The following is a 21,392-nucleotide window of genomic DNA, read 5'->3' on the forward strand; positions in this document are numbered from 1 at the left end:
GCTTGAATATTAGATTTTGTTCAATATTGTGAAAATAAAACTTTTATATATGTGGCCAATGGTGTTATTTATTGAAACGTGCGTAACAAATCATATTAGATCTAATTTTATTTGCTTTCCGTCTTTGTAGGAATGCTAAGACATGTGCCGCTGTATCACACTGTATTCAAACAGTTTGGGAAAAGCAGCACTATCCGGTGGATAATGATGAGATCTGCAACATTTGTCTGGACATGGTGAAGCAGGCACGTGATCAACTGGAGAGCAATGAAACGCAGGCCGATTTAAAAGCCGTCTTCGAAGGTTCCTGCAACTTGATTCCGATAAAGTTAGTGAAAAAAGAATGTCGCAAATTAGCTGACGATTTTATACCCGAGTTAGTGGAGGCTCTCGCTTCGCAAATGAATCCAAACGCTGTATGCAGCGTAGCTGGGCTATGTAACAATGCCGCCATTGATAAACTATTAGAAGAGATGATAGTATTAAACCCTGAACAGGAAGTACAAGGCATTGAAGCGAATGAGAGGGAACCTGCAGTAACTGGTGATACTTTCAACTGCGACGAGTGCCATACGATTTCCAACCTAATTCAAAAACGCTTCCGTTCGACTGATCGGGATAGCGTTTTGGAGAGTATACTACAAATCTGCGGCAAAATGTCATCATATTCGGATGCTTGCTCGAACATTGTGCTGACATACTTTGGGGTGATGTATGAGCATTTGGAACGTAATTTAAAAGTAGAAGGCGTGTGTCATCTTAGTGGAGTTTGCGCAGCGCAGTTCCATCTACATGAAAATAACAAACGAAAAGATCTGATTGAGGCGAGATCAATGGGAGATGTCGGTATACTACGAGTGGCTGGCGACGATGTTCCGTGCAAACTATGTGAGCAATTGGTGGATCATTTGCGCGATGTTTTGATTGCGAATACGACTGAGTTAGAGTTTAAAGAGGTATTGGAGGGTCTGTGTAATCAGACCAAGAGTTTTGCCGATGAATGCCATAGTCTTGTTGAACAATACTATCGTGAAATCTATGAGACCTTGGTGAACAATCTGAATAGCAACGATGCGTGTTTCATAATTGGTATCTGTCCGAAGGAAGACGGTGTGGTCAGTAATGGCATAGTCATGCCTTTGTTATCGGTGGCAGTTGCGGATCGACATGAACGGACCGAGATGTACAAACGAATGAATCGCCCATTGCTAGGACATAACGAACTTATACTGTCGGCATCAGAAGTGCAGCAGGCTCAGCTACCGATTGATCGTATTATGAGTGCACCTAGCGGCCTAAACTTGATCGAGAACGGCAAATTCTGCACATTGTGCGAGTACTTTATGCATTTCGTACAGGAAGCATTAAGCGAACCAGCAAATGAGGATGAAATTAAAAAAGTAATCGAAGTCACATGTAATCGATTGCCGTCGTCTATTCGCGGTGAATGCCATAACTTTGTAGATGTTTACGGCGATGCAGTTATAGCACTGCTTATTCAATCGATAGATCCGCGCCAGATTTGTCCAACTTTGAAGATGTGTCCAACTGCCAGCTTAGATGTCGAGATATTTGCTCCAGCCCCGGTCGAGGTATCCATTACAGCGCGGGGTGATAAAGACAAACCAACTTGTCCACTCTGCCTTTTTGCGGTTAGTCAGCTGGAGGAGTCGGTTAAAACAGATCGATCGAAGGAAAATATCAAGAGTGCACTGAATAAACTTTGCACGCACTTGTCACCCAAGCTACGCCTGGAATGCAATGATTTTGTTGACACATACACAGCTGAACTTGTCGAAATGCTTGCATCTGATTTCACACCACAAGAAATCTGTGTTTTCCTTAAGCTTTGCGTTGACCAACGCCCAGATCTTAGTCTTCTCGGTATGGAACTTGACTATGAGAAGCGTTCATCGCACCAAAAGTCAGACATATTAGTATCCTCATCAGGTGACATTGAGACAAATGAAATACCTGACATTACTGTCAACGGAGAAATTACGATTGATCACACACTGATGAGTAGTTCACCTGAGTGTCTTGTTTGCCAGGAGATGGTCAAAGAAGTCGAGAAACGGGTGCAAAATAAAAAAAGCAAGGAACAAATTAAACAGGCTCTAGAACACGCATGTGATCGTCTGCGGAAATATAAGACCAAGTGTGAGAAATACATCGATCAGCATAGTGACCAAATCATTGATCTGGTAATGAAACAGCTTTCTCCAAAGGAAATTTGCAACGCGTTGGGATTCTGTATTCCTGCTCAAGAAATCATCGATGACTGTGAGTATTACTTTTCTCTAGTTTGATACTGATAAATTTTGCTTCGACTTACATGCCAAATAAAGTGTAAACTTTGTCATGTTTATTGTATTCTATGTTATACCATTCTAAGAAATGCGCTTAGACACATTCTCAATCAATATGTTAAAATTAGATGAAACATTTTCAAAACAATACAAAATACTGTTTCTTGTAGAATATGATCAAGTCGTGTGAACATTTTTTATTCTACTGAATGTTACAGGGTTTACCAAGTGAATAAACAACTATTCACATGTTTATAACAATGTCTTTTTCATTAGCAAAACGGCAATGCCGTTCCTCCTGAATAAAAAAAAAAATGTGTTTTTGGATAGACACTGCTGTGTACCACTTTACACACGCCAGCTGCTGGTGTAATTTAATACAGAATTTCAAACATTATCTCTAGACCGCGAGACCCCTTCCCGAATCTGTCTTAGTTAATGCCAAGCCTGCGGTATGATGCTTGTAAACGTTGATAATAACTGAATTTATCGGATACAATGCTGAATCTGCGGCACATTTCTCGAACACACTGTTCCGCGCCGAGGACATACGGGCGAAAAAATTGTTTACACGTATAATCCTAGTGTACATCAGTGTAGTGGCAATGCCCAACTATTCTTTTCGTGTTTTTATCAATAAAGATTATTTTAACAGTTTAAACTACTCTCTTCACATTTATAAAATATTATAATTTTACAAATATGCACCCATTCATTTCATTAAATGGTCTTTTTTGATTGACAAAACAAGAAAAGCAAAGTTGAGCGTTTCTAGAGCACTGTTGTACACAAGGTTATAGTGTAAAACATTTACCTGACCGCATGTCCTGAGGGTGGAGGGTGGAGAAATGTGCTTTGAGGATTATGGTTTTTTGGGCTTAACTGTACATACACATAAACTACACTAAACTTCAGTCGAATTCTATCGAATTTTTTAGAGATTTAGTAAACTTTTTAGTAAAAAAATAATGTTTAATGTAGCATTTAGTAATTTTGGGTGCTCGCCAAAATGACAGCTCATTTACTGAAATCACAGTAAAGCCATTCTTACTGATTCTATATTGCTGTTTTTTTCAGTAATTGGTAGCGCTTAAAAAAGGACAAAGCATTTCCTTCAAATTGACTCAATTGTTTTATTGATTGATTGATCAGAGTTTTATGTTGCATAATGCAGTTTTTATATTGTATTTTGCCGCAATAAGTTTTCATGGTTCAGTAAGCTGTCAAAGGCATCACGAATTTTCATCAAGCACTGTGAATTGTAGCTCAAAATTTTACACAGAAACACGACTGGCAATTGTTTCAAATTAATTCTGCAAACCGATATATTACCTGAATTTTTACCGGGGTTTCTTCTTCTTGTGATACGTGACTTCTTCTTTTGCTAAAATGACAGATAGTATATTCATGTGGCAGGTTATTGCACAATTAGAGCCATGACTGTCATTTGTGGACTAGAACGGATTCTATCAACAGTATCTTCGAACTCGTTCGTTCCTGGGAACGTTCTCTGCGACGCTCATTTTCACTCATTTCATAGCCCTCTATGATCAAAAATTAGAAAACCGTCTAGGTTTCGTACTGCCCAATTTAGTGGTATAACACTGTCCACTCATGAGTGACGAACGTTCGAGTTCCCCGATACGACTGTATGTCTATCTTTCTCTCTTTCTTCTATCCTTTTTTTCCTGTCATGGTTTTATGTATTTTTTTAACGTTCTTATCGCAACTGTGTTTTTATATTTCAAATCTACTTCTTTATATTTATATTTCTTTTAAACTATTTCTTTGACATAATCAGCTGTACCGGCGAACTCGTTCAACGAGAAACATTCATCGCTCATGAGTGGACAGGGTTGTACCACTAGGTTGGCCACTACAAAATCTATACAGGGTTTTCCAATTTAGTTTAGACTAGCAGCATACTTTTTTTTAATAGTCGCAATAGATTCTTGACTCCTATTTTTTGGCTCAACAACCGTTGTCGGTCAAGGCCTGCCTGTACCACTTGTGGGCTTGGCTTTCAGTGACTTATGGTTTACCCCCCTGTTGCGATGCAACCGATTCTTTCTACCCAGAGATCAATTAAAACGTTTTTTAGCCGAAATTAGAATGGTATAATTTATTAATAAAGTTGTAATAGCCGGTCTCGTAGTACAGTCGTCAACTCGTACGACTTAACAACATGCCCGTCATGGGTTCAATCCCCAAATAGACCGCGCCGTCATACGTAGGACTGACTATCCTGCTATGGGGGGAAATAAATTAGTCACTGAAAGCCAAACCCACAAGAGGTAAAGGCAGGCCTTGACCGACAACGGTTGTTGAGCCAAAGAAGAAGAACATTTATTAATATTTCGCAAGGTGGCGCTAAAAAATCACGTGCGTATGCTCGGGTGCGCGAAGGAATCTGCTCGTCATCCTGCTGCGCCGGTCATTCCCCCTTAGGGCTTCGGTTCGTGCCGTCGCTGGTCGGTTTTCGATAAACCGATTGATTTCGAAGCGACCGGCAGCGCCCTCTATCGCGTGACCCGTGCAAGGAGGCTTTTGCATCTGAATTGACGGTTGACGGCGTCAACACCCCCCATAGCAGGATAGTCAGTCCTACGTATGGGGGCACGGTCTATTCGGTACTTGAACCCATGACGGGCATGTTGTTACGTCGTACGAGTTGACGACTGTACTACCAGACCGGCCCTGCCTGAGCACACATTTCTTTTTTTATGTGTTCATATCATTGACGTTTATTAGACAAATAATATGATACAGCCAATAATACGCGGAATTACGCGGCAGCGAGAGCATGCTTTGCTTTCCACAGTTTCTGAACTCACACAGTTACACAAGTAACTTTCACACTGCTTCTAGACGACCTACTTTTGCACCGCGACAAATTTTCTGCGAGCTCTTTGTTCTAAAAAAACATCTCAGTTTTAGAACAAAATCAGAGGCAACCGTGATTGTCGCGGGTTTGTAAATTTTTCACAGAAAGACAACGCTCGCATTTCGCGCCATTACGATCGAAGTAAACAATCCATTCGTGCTAAAACAAGGACGGTTTGACAGATAGAAAGTGTCGCGGAAGATTTTTTGGGTCGTCTAGAAGCAGTGTCAGCCAGCGCGCTCCGTTTGGTTTTCTCGCAGCGGCCTGCTGGTGTCGGTGTCTCGCTCGCACTAGTGCAGCGAGTGTTCTTCGTGCGATTCCTTTCTTGCTACCACACAACATCGCTCGACAGCTCAAGCATTCGCAGTGTGAGGCCGCGCGCGTTTTAGCCTAAGTCCTGAGAGCTCGATGTGATTTGAAGTGAAGTGTTGAAGTATGATATATTTCAATTCACATTATTACGGCCTCGGCCGTATTTTCAATTGATGGTGTGTTGTGAGCATTGAAATAAAGCTGCGATAATCTTTCATAATTCAACATGAATATGTAAATTATGCTGCTTTTTTCAATGCTTCTTTACAGTATTCAACATAAACAACTGGATATAGGCAGTAAGGCGGGTGCTTGAAGTGACGATTTTTTTTATTATTTAATATAAAAAATATGTGGTTATGTGGCAAGATTGTGGTTAGCTATGTGTGGAACTGTGCCTTAAGTTGCAATAAAGTGTTAAAATATCAACCGATTTTGATGTGTTTAAGTTTTATTTCGATGCATGCGATTTTATTACGCAGCAAATCTATGTGAACAACGCACAACGCGCAACGAAAGAAACGAGGGTGTGTACAGCGCAACGCGCAAAGTGTGGCAACAGCGCAGCGCAAACCGAAACAAACACGAGATAGGGGGTAACAGCTGATCCGCGCATCCAGCGCCGCGCAAGCGGTTAGAAACGTAGAGTACAAACGAGTAGTAGAGTCCAAACGACCAAAACGCGATGAATGGGTAAAACTATGGACCTGAGATGGGGCCCTATCACAGTATCCCCCGTACTGGTACCCAAACTCAGACTATTTTGGACTTATTTTTTGAGAGGGAGCAAAAAGCTGATGCTCCCCCTGCAGTGGGTGTTAATGTGTCACCTCCCTTACACTTTTCCTTCATACTAATACACTAACCCTTTCGGAAATAGCTTCTTATTTAACGTTTCTTATTATGAAATAATTGAAGATATCGCGATTTCTCCTCGGAAACAATAATAAAATTGCTCGTTATGCGAGATTTTACTCGTTAACTCGTTCAGCCCGGTGGCAGGCCCCAGGGTAAACTAAAACACTTTCTTGTAAACTTTTCCCCAGTAAACTTTTCCGTATGCCGTAACTGTATTTAAATCGCATGGATAACAGCAGTGTGGAGATAAAAGAATGGTGTTCAAAGAATTATTGCAATTGATAAAAACCTCAACCCACACACCTGATGTTTTGTATTGATGAACAGAGTAGAGTTGAAATTATAGCAAAAAAACTCATTTTTTCTGTGTACATGTTTGGATCAAAATCCACTGCTTGCGTTCTAGATGCCGGCGGAAAGAAAGGCTGATGAAAATCAGTGCCGGATTGATCGTTTTAAGTGGAGTATTTGTAGAGTATTTAGTTTTGCTCGTTATGTGAAAATCTCGTTATAAGGGGTACTCGTTTTGAGGGGTTCTACTATACTCCCTTTTTCCAGTTACGTTCGAATCTCACACCGTTTGCCTTAAATCGCATACCGCCTGCTTTGAATAACATACTACTATCCTATCTACCCTATGTTTGCATTGGTATTTGCAAAAACTCAAGGTTTTACTAATTCAAATGATTTTTGAGAGCTTTTATTTATCCTTTTATGCTTTTATTTATGACATCCTACAGTGTTCCATTTGTTTTGACAAAATGAAGCATGAAGAAACATCGGCTTGCAGTATAAATAGCATTTTTGTGTTTCGAATTCATAAGACATTTTTAAACTGTCAACAATCCTGTGTTAGCGGAACGCATTCGATCGTAGTGGTATCCAATTCGAAGCATGCGGTCAGCGATTCGTTTCAATCGCGACAAGATTTGAATGTTTTTGGAAATGGGTGTAGGGTAAATGTACCTATAGTGGTGGTAGTACCAATAGTGGTGCTATTACTCTAAAATGCGGTTCATAGGGCAAATTAAAAGTAATTAAGTTATTTAAGTTAGTGTGAAATGTTCTTTAGCCTTTTACAAAGGGTTTACAAGTTAAATGGGACCATTCCGTTACTTAGTGACCGAAAAATCCATTATTTTGTGAAATGTGTCAACATTTTTCCAAAATCCTTAGGATTTCATAACGAAACTCATTTTTTTGTTAACGTTCTAAACGACCACATAACCACGCAATTACTAGGTTTACAACACAACTGTTATGTAATCTTATTGTTTTATTAAAATTATTTGCCTTTTGACCATATTTATGCATTTTTAAGTGTTTTTTTACCATAGTGCCATTGTAGGTACACAAAACAGGCATGTTCCTATAGTGGTCCTAGTTCTAAAATCAATAAAATCAGGTAATTTTAGATTTTTTCGCCGAAATTTCTGACATGTCGTACTGTTTTCACTAAAATAAGCAACAGAAATGAGTTTTATGTAGGTAATTTACCAAAAACAGGCAAAAATTCGCTTATCTGGCTGATTGAAAAAATGACTTCAAATCAAGCACACTCTTCCGGGTGGTACTGTTGACGACAGGTACTGCATCACGTACTTTTGTCAATAGTTTCATTGATATTATACACCGTTTTTGATGCATCTTTGTTTACCACCACTATAGGAACACAATACGACGACTATAGAAACCATACCACCATTATAGGTACAACGAAGCAGTCACAAAAATATGTATTTTTTCGTATATTTGATGTATTTCATGGTAAAAATGGTTGTGATTGCGAAGATAAAACATATTCCAAAACATATGTGTAAAAAATAATATATTCAGAAATTGTCCTTCCTGACACTTTAAATCCATTAAAACACATCGGTACCACTGCAAATTGCACCACTATTGGTACATTTACCCTAATTACTGTGATAGAAAATATCAGTTTAATTTATAAGATTTAGTTGTTTTTTTACCAATCAGGCAAATATTTTAAACTAATTTTTTTTTTTGCATTTTTGGTGATTGATTTTATTCATCCAGTAGTAATAGATGAGGCGCTATTCGAATACTTCGGGGAAGATGGAGTCATAAAATTTACTAAGGATTTTTTGATTTCATCAAAGCGTGTCGATACAGGTTTGGAGAAGAATCAACCAGCTCAGTGTGCAATCTGTGAATTCATAATGGTCAAGCTAGAATCGGAACTAGCTGACAATAAAACTCGTACTGAAATCGAAAACGCTGTTCGAACCGTTTGTGATAAGATGCCAGGCACAATTACCAAACAATGCGACAAATTGATCGATCAATATGGCGAGTTCATCATCAAATTCCTGCAGACGTTACCACCTAAAGCAATTTGCACCCAACTGGATTTATGTAAAGAACAACTAAGTCGCTTAAAGCAATCTGAACGTAAGTTATTTTTAACAGAAAAACTTAACTTGTGAAATGTAAATAATAATACTTCTCGATTTATTCAATTGCTTTTAAATTCTTTAGTTGAAATTGTAAAATGCGCTGTTTGCCACGGCGTTGTTAAAAATCTTTATGAATTGATGGCTAACGATGACATAAAAGGCCATGTAATGAACAATGTGAATAGTGTTTGTAATTCACTTCAGGGAGATTACTTCACACTGTGTGAGAAGCTGTTCACTATGTATGGTATGAATATGATGTACCAGCTGAAGCATTCCGTTCGAAAGGAATACGTGTGCATTAACATCAATATGTGCAGTAAGTCAACACTGCTGACACTTCCAGAATTCGCTTCAGACGAGCATGCTGTGGATCAATCTTTTAAAGCGCGTGTAGAAAATGAGGAAACTATGTTAGTCAGAATAAACTAATGTAGTTTGGGATCGGCATCCTGGCGGAAAAATAAATGTAATGCACTAAAGTGCAAGGTAAGTTTGGGTGTTATTTCTTATTTCATCTCTTTTTATCAGTATCAGTTTTTAAACTTCTGCGTTTTTTTTTATTTAAATTGCATAGATCAGGAATTAAACATATTTCTTTGGTGGTAACAGCAATCAAAACGAGCTGAAACAAGCATTAACAGTCTGTTTCCAAGTTACGCGGTTCTCGACTTACGCGGTTTCGGAGATACGCGGTTTTCTTAATTTGACAGATCAAATGTCAAATCTGTGCAATATGCTTCAATAATTGTACAATGTAGTATAAATTAATTTTTTGCTGATAAATTTAATCCTCTTAAAAGCCCAAAATGGAGCCCTTCACGATTCTAGTTAGTTTTTTGTATGGAGTTTGACAGTTGGAGGCTGAAATCATGTAAACACTCCATACAAAACCACACATAAAACTAGCCAGCAATTTTCAGTCTAGATTATTCTAGCCTAGCCTCGAAGCTAGAATTAGATTCTGGCACTTTTTCTAAAAAATGGCGTGTTTTCTGTATCCCAAGGTGCATTGAAGAGATCAGGTGATGGAATCTAGAACCAAAGTGTATGTAGTCCAGGTGGTTTCATAGCATGTTTTTATAACCAAACTTGAATATCACTTTTTGCCAGGATGGATGAAAACTTTTGTTCAAACAAGCATTCGTAAGGCTTGACGAACACACAAAACATTCTAAAAGACTTCTTTAGGAAAAATAAGCGATAAGCGAAAATCAGCCTTTTAAATACATACACCTTGGGATAAGCCCACCTGTATATTATACCCACTTAGATAGCTGCTCGAACAGCTGTACATTGAAAACAGCTGACAGGTTGAAATATCAACGTACAAAGTTAAAACGGAAAGGGCTTGTATATTATACCCACTAAGATAGCTGCTCGAACAGCTATACCATGAAAACAGCTGACAGGTTGAAATTTTAAGATACAAACTTAAAACGGAAAGGGCACCAATATCAGAATACTCAGCAAGAATCGTATCAAAAAATGAATATGTGTATAAAAGTCTTAATATAAAAGTACTAACATAAAAGTACTAACTGTTATATTGAATGAACATTACCGAGTAATCAACTTATTTTAGCCGAAAATCGTGAAATTCGACTTACGCGGATATTCGAGATACGCAGATTCCTCGGGAACGCAGAAACTGCGTACCTCTTTCTTTTCAGGGCTAGGGTGTATTATTAATGTGTAAGCATTTAAATGTATATTCAAATTTTATTGACTTGTCTTATAATAGCTGGCATCGCGAAAGAAATGGTTTAAAGTTAACAGTCGTTAAAAATTAACCAGAGTTAAAATTTGCTAGAATAAGGCATCTGGGCAATAAGAACTGTCAAAAGGGTATGCGATACAAATTAAAAGTCGTTATGCGAACACACATTCAAGCCTATTATTTTACTCGAATGACTTTCGATTCCGTCGGAAGCACTCGAGTCGAACGGGAGAAAATTTGGTATCGTGTTCACCATTCGAGCCGATGAAAGTTTCGTCGACTTTTTGCCGGCTGTCCACAGCTGTCATTTTGAAAATAGCGAAGCAAGCATTGAGGCAAAGCGTTTGTAAACGAACTGAAGCGATAGAACTTTTCATCATGATTAATGCGTATGTTGTTGAACATAGTGTAAATGATAATGATAATAGTGAAAATGAGCCGGTTCGTAATTTAAGTGTGCATCGTTGATTGTTGAGAAATGCTTCTGTTGTTACGCCTGGTAACAATCCGTTTATTTTCGGTAGCTTTGCAGACTTTCTTGTAACTGGCTCTCGCGTATAGGGTTTTCGCTGCACAGTTCAAAAAATAGTCTTTCTTCTTTCTATGTAAGTTTGCTACTGTCCCTTTTACGATGGCGGCATTTTACTCGATCAGCTGATCTCCTTGACCTCGTTTGCCCTTAAGTTGACCGTAGATGAACTATTTCCTAATTGGCCCTAATGTTGGAGATCTAGCTGTCTCGTATTTTCGTCCTTGTCTGTATCTGTATAGCGCCATCTGAGGGATTTATTGCGACTTATTCGAGCTATTATCAAGATAGCTCGATATATGTCAACATTCGCCTGACAGATCTCGTACGAGGTCGATATCGTGCCAACAGCTTCTGATCCTCTAGATCTGCCGGATCCAGCGTAAGTTTGGTTTGGGCATTCATTAGAATTTGTTTTAATTAAATATGTTTGTATTTTACGCAGGTTCAAAAAAAAATTCGTATTACTAAGGATATCTTCAATGTGATCCTTAGTGCAATTGAACCGCATTTCAACTCAGCTACCAGCAAGGTAATACAAATAAAGCATAAACTGGCAACAACATTAAGGTTTCTTGCTGAAGGTAGCTAACAACATGGAGTAGGGCAAGATTTCAATCCGCCAGTATGCCAATCGACGTTTTCGAAGCTTTTTGATGAAACTCTTGAAATAATGGAATTTACATTGTGTCCTCAATGGATATCCATCGAAATGAATGAGCAAGAACAACAAGAAGCTCGTATGTATTTTTATAGAAAGAGCAGTATCCCTGGAATAATTGGCTGCGTGGACGGCACCCACATTAAAATCACCGCACCTAAAAACGACAAAGATTTGCATTATAACCGCAAAGGCTTCTATAGCCTAAACGTATTAATGGTATTTAGAAAAAGATATGGATACTATCTTGCTAGTTATTGCTCAAGTTGAACTGTCTTTCTATTTTAGATTTGTGATGATAAACAAAAAATACGATATGTTAACGCACGTTTTAGTGGTTCAAATCATGATGCACACATATGGGCCGTATGCGGTATTGATAATTTTTTTAAATCAAAATATGACAGTGGGAAGTCGCGTATTTCAACCTGTTACGAGCATAAATATAAGAAGACTTGTTCTTACAGCCGATTCTGCATATCCCAGGAAGCATTGGTTAGTTACACCCACTCAAGATCCAGACTTTAACACAAAGCATGTGCAAGGAAGAGGGATTCTGGAAAGGACAATTGGTGTCCTTAAGAATAGGTATAGATGTCTACTAGGCGCAAGACAACTTCACTATGATCCAGAGAAGTGTGGAGTCATAATAAATGTCTGTTGCGCACTTCATAACATGTGTATTGCTAACAACCTACAATTAGACGAAGATGATTATTAAAGATGTAATGTTTGAATACAACAAGAAAAAAAGATTTTTATTTATTTTTTTATTTTTTTCATTTTAATCTCATCATGTGCTAAATCTATATAAAGCTCATATTAGTTCACAGTATTTCGTTATATGATTTTATCAAATTATATTATTTGTTCTTGTCCAACGTTTCTATTAATTTGCGCATTAGATCGTTATGCGTCTCCAATGATAAAACAACGCGTTGTAATACTTCGAGTAGCTGGGCATTTTGTCGGACCAATTCTATTGAAGCTGTACTAGCTGGACTAGCTGTGCGTTTGCGCGCAGGCCGTTCCCTAGAGACAGAATCCGATTTTTTTATTGAGGTAACAGGTATAGCTATCTCGTCTTCCTTCGCAGGTTCAATATTTTGTGATGTGCTTTGATGAGGTGTTGATGATGCAGATGAAATGCTTTTTTGCGGTCGAGTTTGTGATTGGGTTTGTGAGGTTGTCGCCATGTAAGAGGGATTTTCTTCTGTATTGATGATGGCAGAGGATAGTGATGATTGTGGGATTCCCCAATCTCTTGTCCTGTTTCCATCCACCGTAATCTTCCATTTAGTTAAAGCAGCTACTTTTTCCTCATTGTCAGAAAGAATTTTTCAGAAAGAATCTGTATGGACCTCCTCCTGTTCCTGTAAGTTGTGCATGGTTTTCTCGCAGTTTTTTCTTAGCGGAACATTTGTAATCGAACCACACCTAAAAATATAATAAATTATAATTGTAATACAAACAGCAGGGAATATTCAATCCTTATTTGATTTCATATCATGTGCTATGAATGATTGTACGAATAGGAAGTCTTTCGCCATAGGTAACACTCACAATAGCGCATGTTTAACACGTTCAGCCCGATGACAGGCCCCAGAACCTGTCAATAAGCTTTTCCGTCAACGGTGGCAGGCCCTGGGGCCTGATATTGGTCTAATGCTAAGGAAACAACAAATATTGCGCACAACTGTACTCTGCCGAAATCAATGGCAGCCGGCGGAACGGAATGTTTTTATTAACTTTCGCCGGATACGGAACGGATTAAAATCAGCGCCGGGCTGAACGTGTTCAAACATGATTCAAAGGAGTAGTTTGGAAATGCTTTTAACAGTTTTCTAGAAAATTTACCTTTTTCCATGCCGCACAATCCTTGATTGGGACCGAGGCTGTTTAACTGCTCTTATAAATCCATCCAGAACGCTGTCTGGTCTCCTTTGAAAAGTGCTCGTGCAATTAGAGGAGCACTTTCCATCGTTTCAACCATTTTATCCAAATGTGCTTTGTTTGTCCGAGTCTCCCTGTAAAGTATAAGATAATTGTGAACACTCATGTTTTGAAACAAAAAAAAGTTACTTACATGATTCCGTATTAACATAAATCACTTCGAAATAACTTGGGTTTAAGCGAAATTAAATGCTAACGGTGAACCGCAAATGTGTACTTGCCATTGTTATTGAAACAATTGTATCTGTTATGAACGTCATCTTCAGGATGCATTTACATAAGGGTTGAGGGATTCAAATTGTATTACCTTGTATCGTTTCATAGAATCAAAACTAAGAAACATATGTGTCTTCTCTTAAAAAAATGAATCAGCAAATACACAACAAAACATTTGTAAATTTTGTTGAATCATGTAATTTTAAAATCATAATGGTGTTGAACAACGGATACAGTCAAAATGAATTTAAAAATGCTTAAACCGATAATGGTTAACAATAATGGTTGAGGTCAAGAATTAACAATCAGGGTAATTGCTGTATAACAACACGCCAGCCAACGAAATACAAATTGAGTATTGAGCAGGCCATCGAAGTGTATTATTCGGTGGGTCTAAAAACATGTATGAAAAATGTACAGAAGAGAATAACTTTTTAAACAATTTAATTCAACCTAACACTCACACAAACACAAAGCCCCCCCACATATACTTACTTACTTATCCGGCGCTACAACCGCTTTGCGGTCTTGGCCTGTCTCAGGAGTGTCCGAAACCGCTCACGGTCTCGCGCCTTCGTCTGCCAGTCCGTTATCCCGGCCTTAATGGCGGACGCCTCCACGCCATCTTGCCACCTCAATTTGGGCCTACCACGCCTCCTCTGTCCTTGTGGACGGCCTAAAAAGACTTTACGGGCTGGGTCGTCCGTTTCCATGCGTACAACATGGCTAGCCCACCACATATATATATATATATATATATATATATATATATATATATATATATATATATATATATATATATATATATATATATATATATATATATATATATATATATATATATATATATATATATATATATATATATATATATATATATATATATATATATTATACATAATATTCGTCATATTCCTTTTTTTCATAATTTTTCATCGTTATATCAAAAAATTTCGACAATTTCAATTCCTTTAATTCCTCTAATTTGCGCGTTCCCGACAGCTTTAGCTGTCGGCAGAAAATCTCTCGAATGCACCTTCTTGTTCGAGCAATACGGTACCGATTTTTACTTCGTGGACTCGAATCTGCCGATGAGTTACTCGAAGCGGAACGTCGCTAGCAAAACGATACGAAAATGAACATAATGAACGTGCGAGTGAATCTTCTCGAATGCCGAACGCAATATAATAGGCCTGATTATCATAATACTTTCAAGCTACGTTTCTGCAGACACAAACCCGCGCATTCGCAAATACACATTAAAAAGCACACTCTCTTTCTCCTATACACTCACACACACACAAACACACACACACACACACACACACACACACAAACACACACACACACACACACACACACACACACACACACACACACACACACACACACACACACACACACACACACACACACACACACACACACACACACACACAAGTTACGTGGTAAAATAAGTGCACGGTGCGATGAAAAAAGGGCCCTATCATTTTGTCCGATACTGTACCTCAAGCACACCGCACACTCCCAACGGGACAAAAGTAGAAAGCTCAAAGCAAAATAATCGTTTGTCTCGCTCTATCGACTATACCGCGTTTGCTTGCACTCATGCAAGAGCGCTCGAGTATATTCTCTCAGAACTGAGTATTGGCAGTTCAACCCGTGCAGTGAGAATGTATGTGTTAATGTGTAGCGAAATTGGTCTCTGTATCTCATTCCCCCACCCCCAAAAAACCACATTCACTCTCCGCGCACTCTTACAATTTTGGCGCGCACGCTACGTACAACACAATGCTAAAGGTCGTTTTAACCGCGCGCACTGATCAAAGTCGCGATAGTTCAATCGGAACGCCGACGCTCCAAGTCAGAGACAAATCAAATCGACAACACACACGCGACGACACATATCGTCACATCGACCGCCGTCGATGGAAGTGAGTGATGTTCTAAATATAGATCTGTGGGGCGAGTGAGAAGGGGGAGGGGCGTAGAACAATAACGTAAGCGTGAGTGAGTCGTCGCGTGCGTGTATGTGGTGTACACGCGAGAACTCATTTTTTTTGCTCTTTCCTGGAACCCACATGTTCTACATTCTTCTGATTTTAAGCAACCAAAGTAGAACGGGAAGTAGAAGGCTACTTCATATTCTACTTTCCTTATCACTTTCGAGCGTGTTGACTCGCTTGGGCTGTAGAGAGCGAGAGCGGTGCGCTCCGCTCTTGCAAAAGAGCTACTTGACCCAACACTACTCGCGAGCGCCCCTTCTCTTTTCACTACGTATTTTGTCCAGGCAGCGCGCTGGCAAGCTAGCTTGAACCTCTCTATGCATATTGGCGCTCGCGAGCTAGGCTGTTTTTTATGAATGGATTTTGAACCAACCGGTCGCTCGCGAGCTACCTTGTTCTTCTCGCTACGTATTTTGGATGGGCAGCGCAAGCTAGGCTGTTTTTTCTGCATGGATTTTGGATAGGCAGTGCGCTCGCGAGCTAGGCAGTTTTTTTCTGCATGGATTTTAGGTATACAGGCCGCTCGCGAGCTACCCTTATCTTCTCGCTACGTATTTTGGACAAGCAGTGCACTTGCAAGCCAGGCTGTTTTTCTCTGTGTGTTTTGCACATACGATGCGCTCGCGCTCTTCGATGTTTTATACGTGTGTTTTGAATAGGCAGTGTGGGTCGACGACAGTAGCTTGTGATGTTTTTTTTTTATATAAAAACGTTTATTTGAGTTTTAGTTTTAACCACAATATATAATATTTGCTGTTTTTACATGCGGCTATTTACATTCCGTATAAGCCCAACAGTATTATAGATTTTGATTTTTTTTCTCCGGGCAACTAATTTCAAACGAGCTTTTTTATATTTTTCTATGCGAGCGGACGAACCATATTTTTCTGGAATGAAGAGCGGCGAGCGCCCGCTCACTAATGGGAGCGAGCGAACCTTATGATTCCCGCGCTCCTTTCCCATGTCTAGTATCGAGTACAGGTGTTCCCCGATATTCGCCATGCTCGATGTATGCTATACGCTATATTCAAAATTTGACAGTTATTTTAGCAAATTGTACTGGTTTGACACATCGAATGTCAAATTCTAAATAAATTCCTTTTCGGTCGAATTTGAAAAACCATTTTAAAATGTGCAAACATTCTAATCTCAAGTTGGAATCAGATCAAATAACGAATTTAATTGCTAAAACCTACCACTTCAAGCAAAATAATACGAAAATTAGCTTTAATTTGACTGAAACCCTCGAAATTCGACAAACGTTAAAAGATCTGCTATTGCCTTCGGTCTGCATTAATAGCGTATATTGGGGAATACTTGTACTAGTCGAGTAGATACAGTACTGGACAAAAAAGTACACACTTGTTGTTAATACATACTATACATAGTTGAACATCGATTATTCGGGCAGTTTGGGACCGGACGGTTACCGGTTAATCGATGTCCACGAACAATGGTCCAAAAAATGTCGAATTCATATAAAAATTACACAATGCTCTGGTTTTATTATCAATTCGCTATGAATGAATCTATTAATCATTAGTAAAATATGATTTTAATCAATAACTAACCGGTTTAAATAGGTTTAACAACTGTTTACGAAACTAACAACTGAATGCTCACGATTAAGCCGCCCCGGATAATCGACGCTCTACTGTATATCGCTTTAACTTTAATTGCATTGGATATTTAGCAAGCTTTGTTTTGAAAAATTGTAGCATTTTTTATGTTCCAAATTACCTGATCATTACGTCGTTAAGTTACATATATTTTTAAAAGTTTGATCTAATTCCAGAATAGAAGCACCACATTTGAGGTCCTAGAACCAATTATTTCACTTTTCATACTAATCATATGGAAAAGAGCCTCCCGCATAACGTGTTTTTCGTATAACGAGTAAATTACTAGAACGGATTAATCGTTCTGAGGAGTTCGACTGTATGTGATGTGGATGGCACAGGAAGAAATAATTTTAGAACAGTTGTGAGGAAAAAAAACGTGGATTCGAGAAATTTGCAGGATAGTTTTGTTTAGGAATTCCAAATTAAACCATTTTTTTTGTTCTACGGGCAAAGCAGTAATTCAAGTATCAAATATAATTATGTGTGTTTTTTTCTCATATTTTTGTATTGGGTGGAATCGCGAACCGTAACGACTATCGTCAATCGTTTATTTTTGTATAAAATAGCCGGGGTGTCCTAGCAATAAACGATCGTCAAATTATAAAAGACAATGCAGCCATCGAGAGTCATTAAGACTGTCGTCTGAAAAATGTCAAATACAAAAAAAATCGAGTAGTTTCATTGACGATCGTTTACAGGGTTTTCCAAGCCATTTCCATGTTTGAACTGAAAATTTCAACCACGTTAAACGAATGCTAAAGGCTGCACGGGTGATTTCAAGTCTGAAAAGCCAGTTCAATTCAAAAAGTTTTTGTTTTTCAAAATCGTTGAAAAACACTATTTTTCAATTTCGATTTTAGCCATTTCAATCTGTCAGTTTGGCGGGCAGTCGCCACTATGGGACAGAAGGAAATGCAATACGTCAAATATTCAGTGAATGATGTTTCGTAAATCATCTCAACGAATACAGTATGGAAACCATCAAATGAACAATACAGTGGAGCGCCGTTTATCCGGGTACCTTTTATCCGGCTTTCCGTTTATCCGTGCTGTTGAGAAATGACAATTCAAACAAAAGTGACATTGCGTTATGAGGAGAATATTTGAAAAAGTGGTTATAAGAGCATATTGTCATAACAAAAAACACTATAATTCCTGGCAAATGTCAAATATTCTCATTGAAAAAACATGAAGTTAATAAAAAACTGAGTTATTTTTATCAAAAAATAGGAAATTTTTAGAAAACCTAATAGTAATTGTGATAAAATATATCATTTGACTCATTATCCGTGTTATTCGCATATCCGGGCGAGGTCAAGTCCCGTGAAGCCCGGATAAACGGCGCTCCACTGTACTATCAATAGGGTAAATGTACCAATAGTGGTGCAATTTGTAGTGGTGCCGATGAGTTTTAATGGATTTAAAGTGTCAGGAAGGACAATTTCTGAATATTTTAACACATACCAATTGGAATATGTCTAATCTTCGCAATCACAACCATTTTTACAATGAAATACATCAAACTTACGAAAAAATACATATCTTTGTGACTGCTTCGTTGTACCTATAATGGTGGTATGGTTCCTATAGTCGTCTTATTGTATTCCTATAGTGGTGGTAAACAAAGATGCATCAAAAACAGTGTATAATATCAATGAAATTTAGTTTCGAAGCTGTTTTCATATGAATATGAAGGATTACTGCCATAATATTGGTTTCTTGCGTTGTAATTGATTGTAAAAAAATGTATAAATTTGATCGATGAAACTATTGACTAAAGTACTGCATCACACCTGTCATCAACCTACACCCGGAAGAGTGTGCTTGATTTGAAGTCAATTTTTCATTCAGCCATATAAGCGAATTTTTGCCTGTTTTTGGTAAATTACCTACATAAAACTCATTTCTGTTGCTTATTTTAGTGAAAACAGTACGACATGTCAGAAATTTCGGCGAAAAAATCTAAAATTACCTGATTTTATTGATTTTAGAACTAGGACCACTATAGGAACATGCCTGTTTTGTGTACCTATAATGGCACTATGGTAAAAAACACTTAAAAATACATAAATATGGTCAAAAGGCAAATAATTTTAGTAAAACAATAACATTTCATAACAGTTATGTTGAAAAACTAGTAATTGCGTTGTTATGTGGTCATTTAGAACGTTAACAGAAAAATGAGTTTCGTTATGAAATCCTTAGGATTTTGGAAAAATATTGACACATTTCACAAAATAATGGATTTTTCGGTCACTAAGTAACGGAATGGTCCCATTTAACTTTTAAAACCTTTGTAAAAGGCTAAAGAACATTTCACACTAACGTAAATAACGTAATTACTTGTAATTTGCCGTATGAACCGCTTTTTAGTGCTATACCACCACTATTGGTACTACCACCACTATAGGTACATTTACCCTAGTTCAATTTTTTTTAAATGAATTTAATAATTGTTGTTTGCACGTTAAAACACAAATGTTAACATTGGAAAACAAACCATCAATCATTGAACATTTTAACGTATTGCATTTGCAGCCGTGCAGCCTTCAGCATTTGTTTACCGTGGTTGAAATCTGATTCTAACATTAAAGTGGCTTGGAAAACCCTGTATATCCTAGCGACAGTCGTTAAACCTTATCGATAACAATTGAGTATCTTATCGCGTGAAACATTTTTTTAAACATAAACTAAAATAAATAAAAAAAGCTTAACTCTTTTTAAGACCCATTTTCCTTTGAGACATTTTGGACCTAGCTTGAACAAAAACTGGGCTGTCTTCCTCTATCTTCTATACCGCACCTGTTCCGTCGCAATGAGATACTGTACGAAAATATTCATGACAATTTCTGCCTTAGGGTTTAGGGTACCAGTATGGGTACTGAGATATCGTCCATAGTTTTATCCCATCTCAAGCCCAATTAATCTCAAGTTAATTATGGTTTCGCACTATATTTTGTTGATAAATCATACCGGTCATATAAACTAAGTAAAATTTACCATATGGCAGTTCTTGGAAAAACTAGAGACCCATAACATACCATCTCTTCATTGACTTCAAAGCTGCATTTATATATATATATATATATATATATATATATATATATATATATATATATATATATATATATATATATATATATATATATATATATATATATATATATGTGTGTGTGTGTGTGTGTGTATATAAATCATTTTATTTTTGATTTCATATTATTTTTTAATTTATTTATGCTCTTCTTATTTCTACTTTTCCATATGCAGTCGATAAGCAACTGTAAAGATCACAAGCTTGGTTCGTGAATGGAAACAATGTGAATAAGGAGGAGGAAATTCCATTATCCATTTAAAGCAGAAGTGCCTAACATGCTTGGTTTAGCCTTTGGTAAGGAATATCGACAATTTAACCAACCATTATTTGACTTAATTATCTGAAATTTAAATGAGATATAAAGGAATTTTGAATGAATAAATGAATTTTGAGTCAAATATTTTTTTTTTATGTTACTTTGACGTTAATTATTAGATGACATTGTATGTATTCCGAAGATGGTAAGTATTTTTATTTACAATTGGGTTACTGTTGCAACACTGCAATAGAGCCTTTTCTCAACTAATAGGGCCGCGAATAGAAAATGGCGAAAGTTATTTTAACATTGTAGAAACCGAAACTTGTATGTGAATACACCTCAAAAATATAAACACCTTGTTCGCGGTCATACGTTAATATTTAAGTATCGTAGGCGTAAACGTCAGAATAAAACGGCATTCGTGCTCGAGAATCAGAACAGCGCACACCTTCCGATTCTTCGTATTTTCCGTTCCGAAAAATTCCGCAACTTTACAACACTTTAATTAAAGGGGACTTAAATGCGCGAGAAAAAGGGAACGCTACTCCC

General features: G+C 37.8%; 1 protein-coding gene across 8 annotated transcripts in view; it reads left to right on the plus strand.

Annotated features, from left to right (window-relative positions):
• LOC120906818 (prosaposin) overlaps positions 1-20,987 on the plus strand; it is a 40,679-nt gene extending 19,692 nt beyond the window's left edge. For 3 of the 8 annotated variants that reach the window (XR_005740169.1, XR_005740168.1, XR_005740172.1), the window contains 4 exons: positions 131-2,283; positions 8,404-8,778; positions 8,866-9,272; positions 20,758-20,987. Coding sequence is in view for 3 of the 8 variants with exons in the window: in XM_040318861.1 (XP_040174795.1) it covers positions 131-2,283; positions 8,404-8,778; positions 8,866-9,215 (2,878 nt within the window). In the remaining 5 variants the exon portion in view is untranslated. Of the gene's footprint in view, positions 1-130; positions 2,284-8,403; positions 8,779-8,865; positions 9,277-9,360; positions 11,482-20,757 lie in introns of those variants that run through there. The other 5 variants (XR_005740171.1, XR_005740170.1, XM_040318861.1 and 2 more) reach the window with 5 other exon arrangements.
• Positions 20,988-21,392: the final 405 nt, after the last annotated feature.

The sequence above is a fragment of the Anopheles arabiensis genome, chromosome X (assembly GCF_016920715.1).
Source record: "Anopheles arabiensis isolate DONGOLA chromosome X, AaraD3, whole genome shotgun sequence".
In the NCBI taxonomy this organism is placed as follows: domain Eukaryota; kingdom Metazoa; phylum Arthropoda; class Insecta; order Diptera; family Culicidae; genus Anopheles; species Anopheles arabiensis.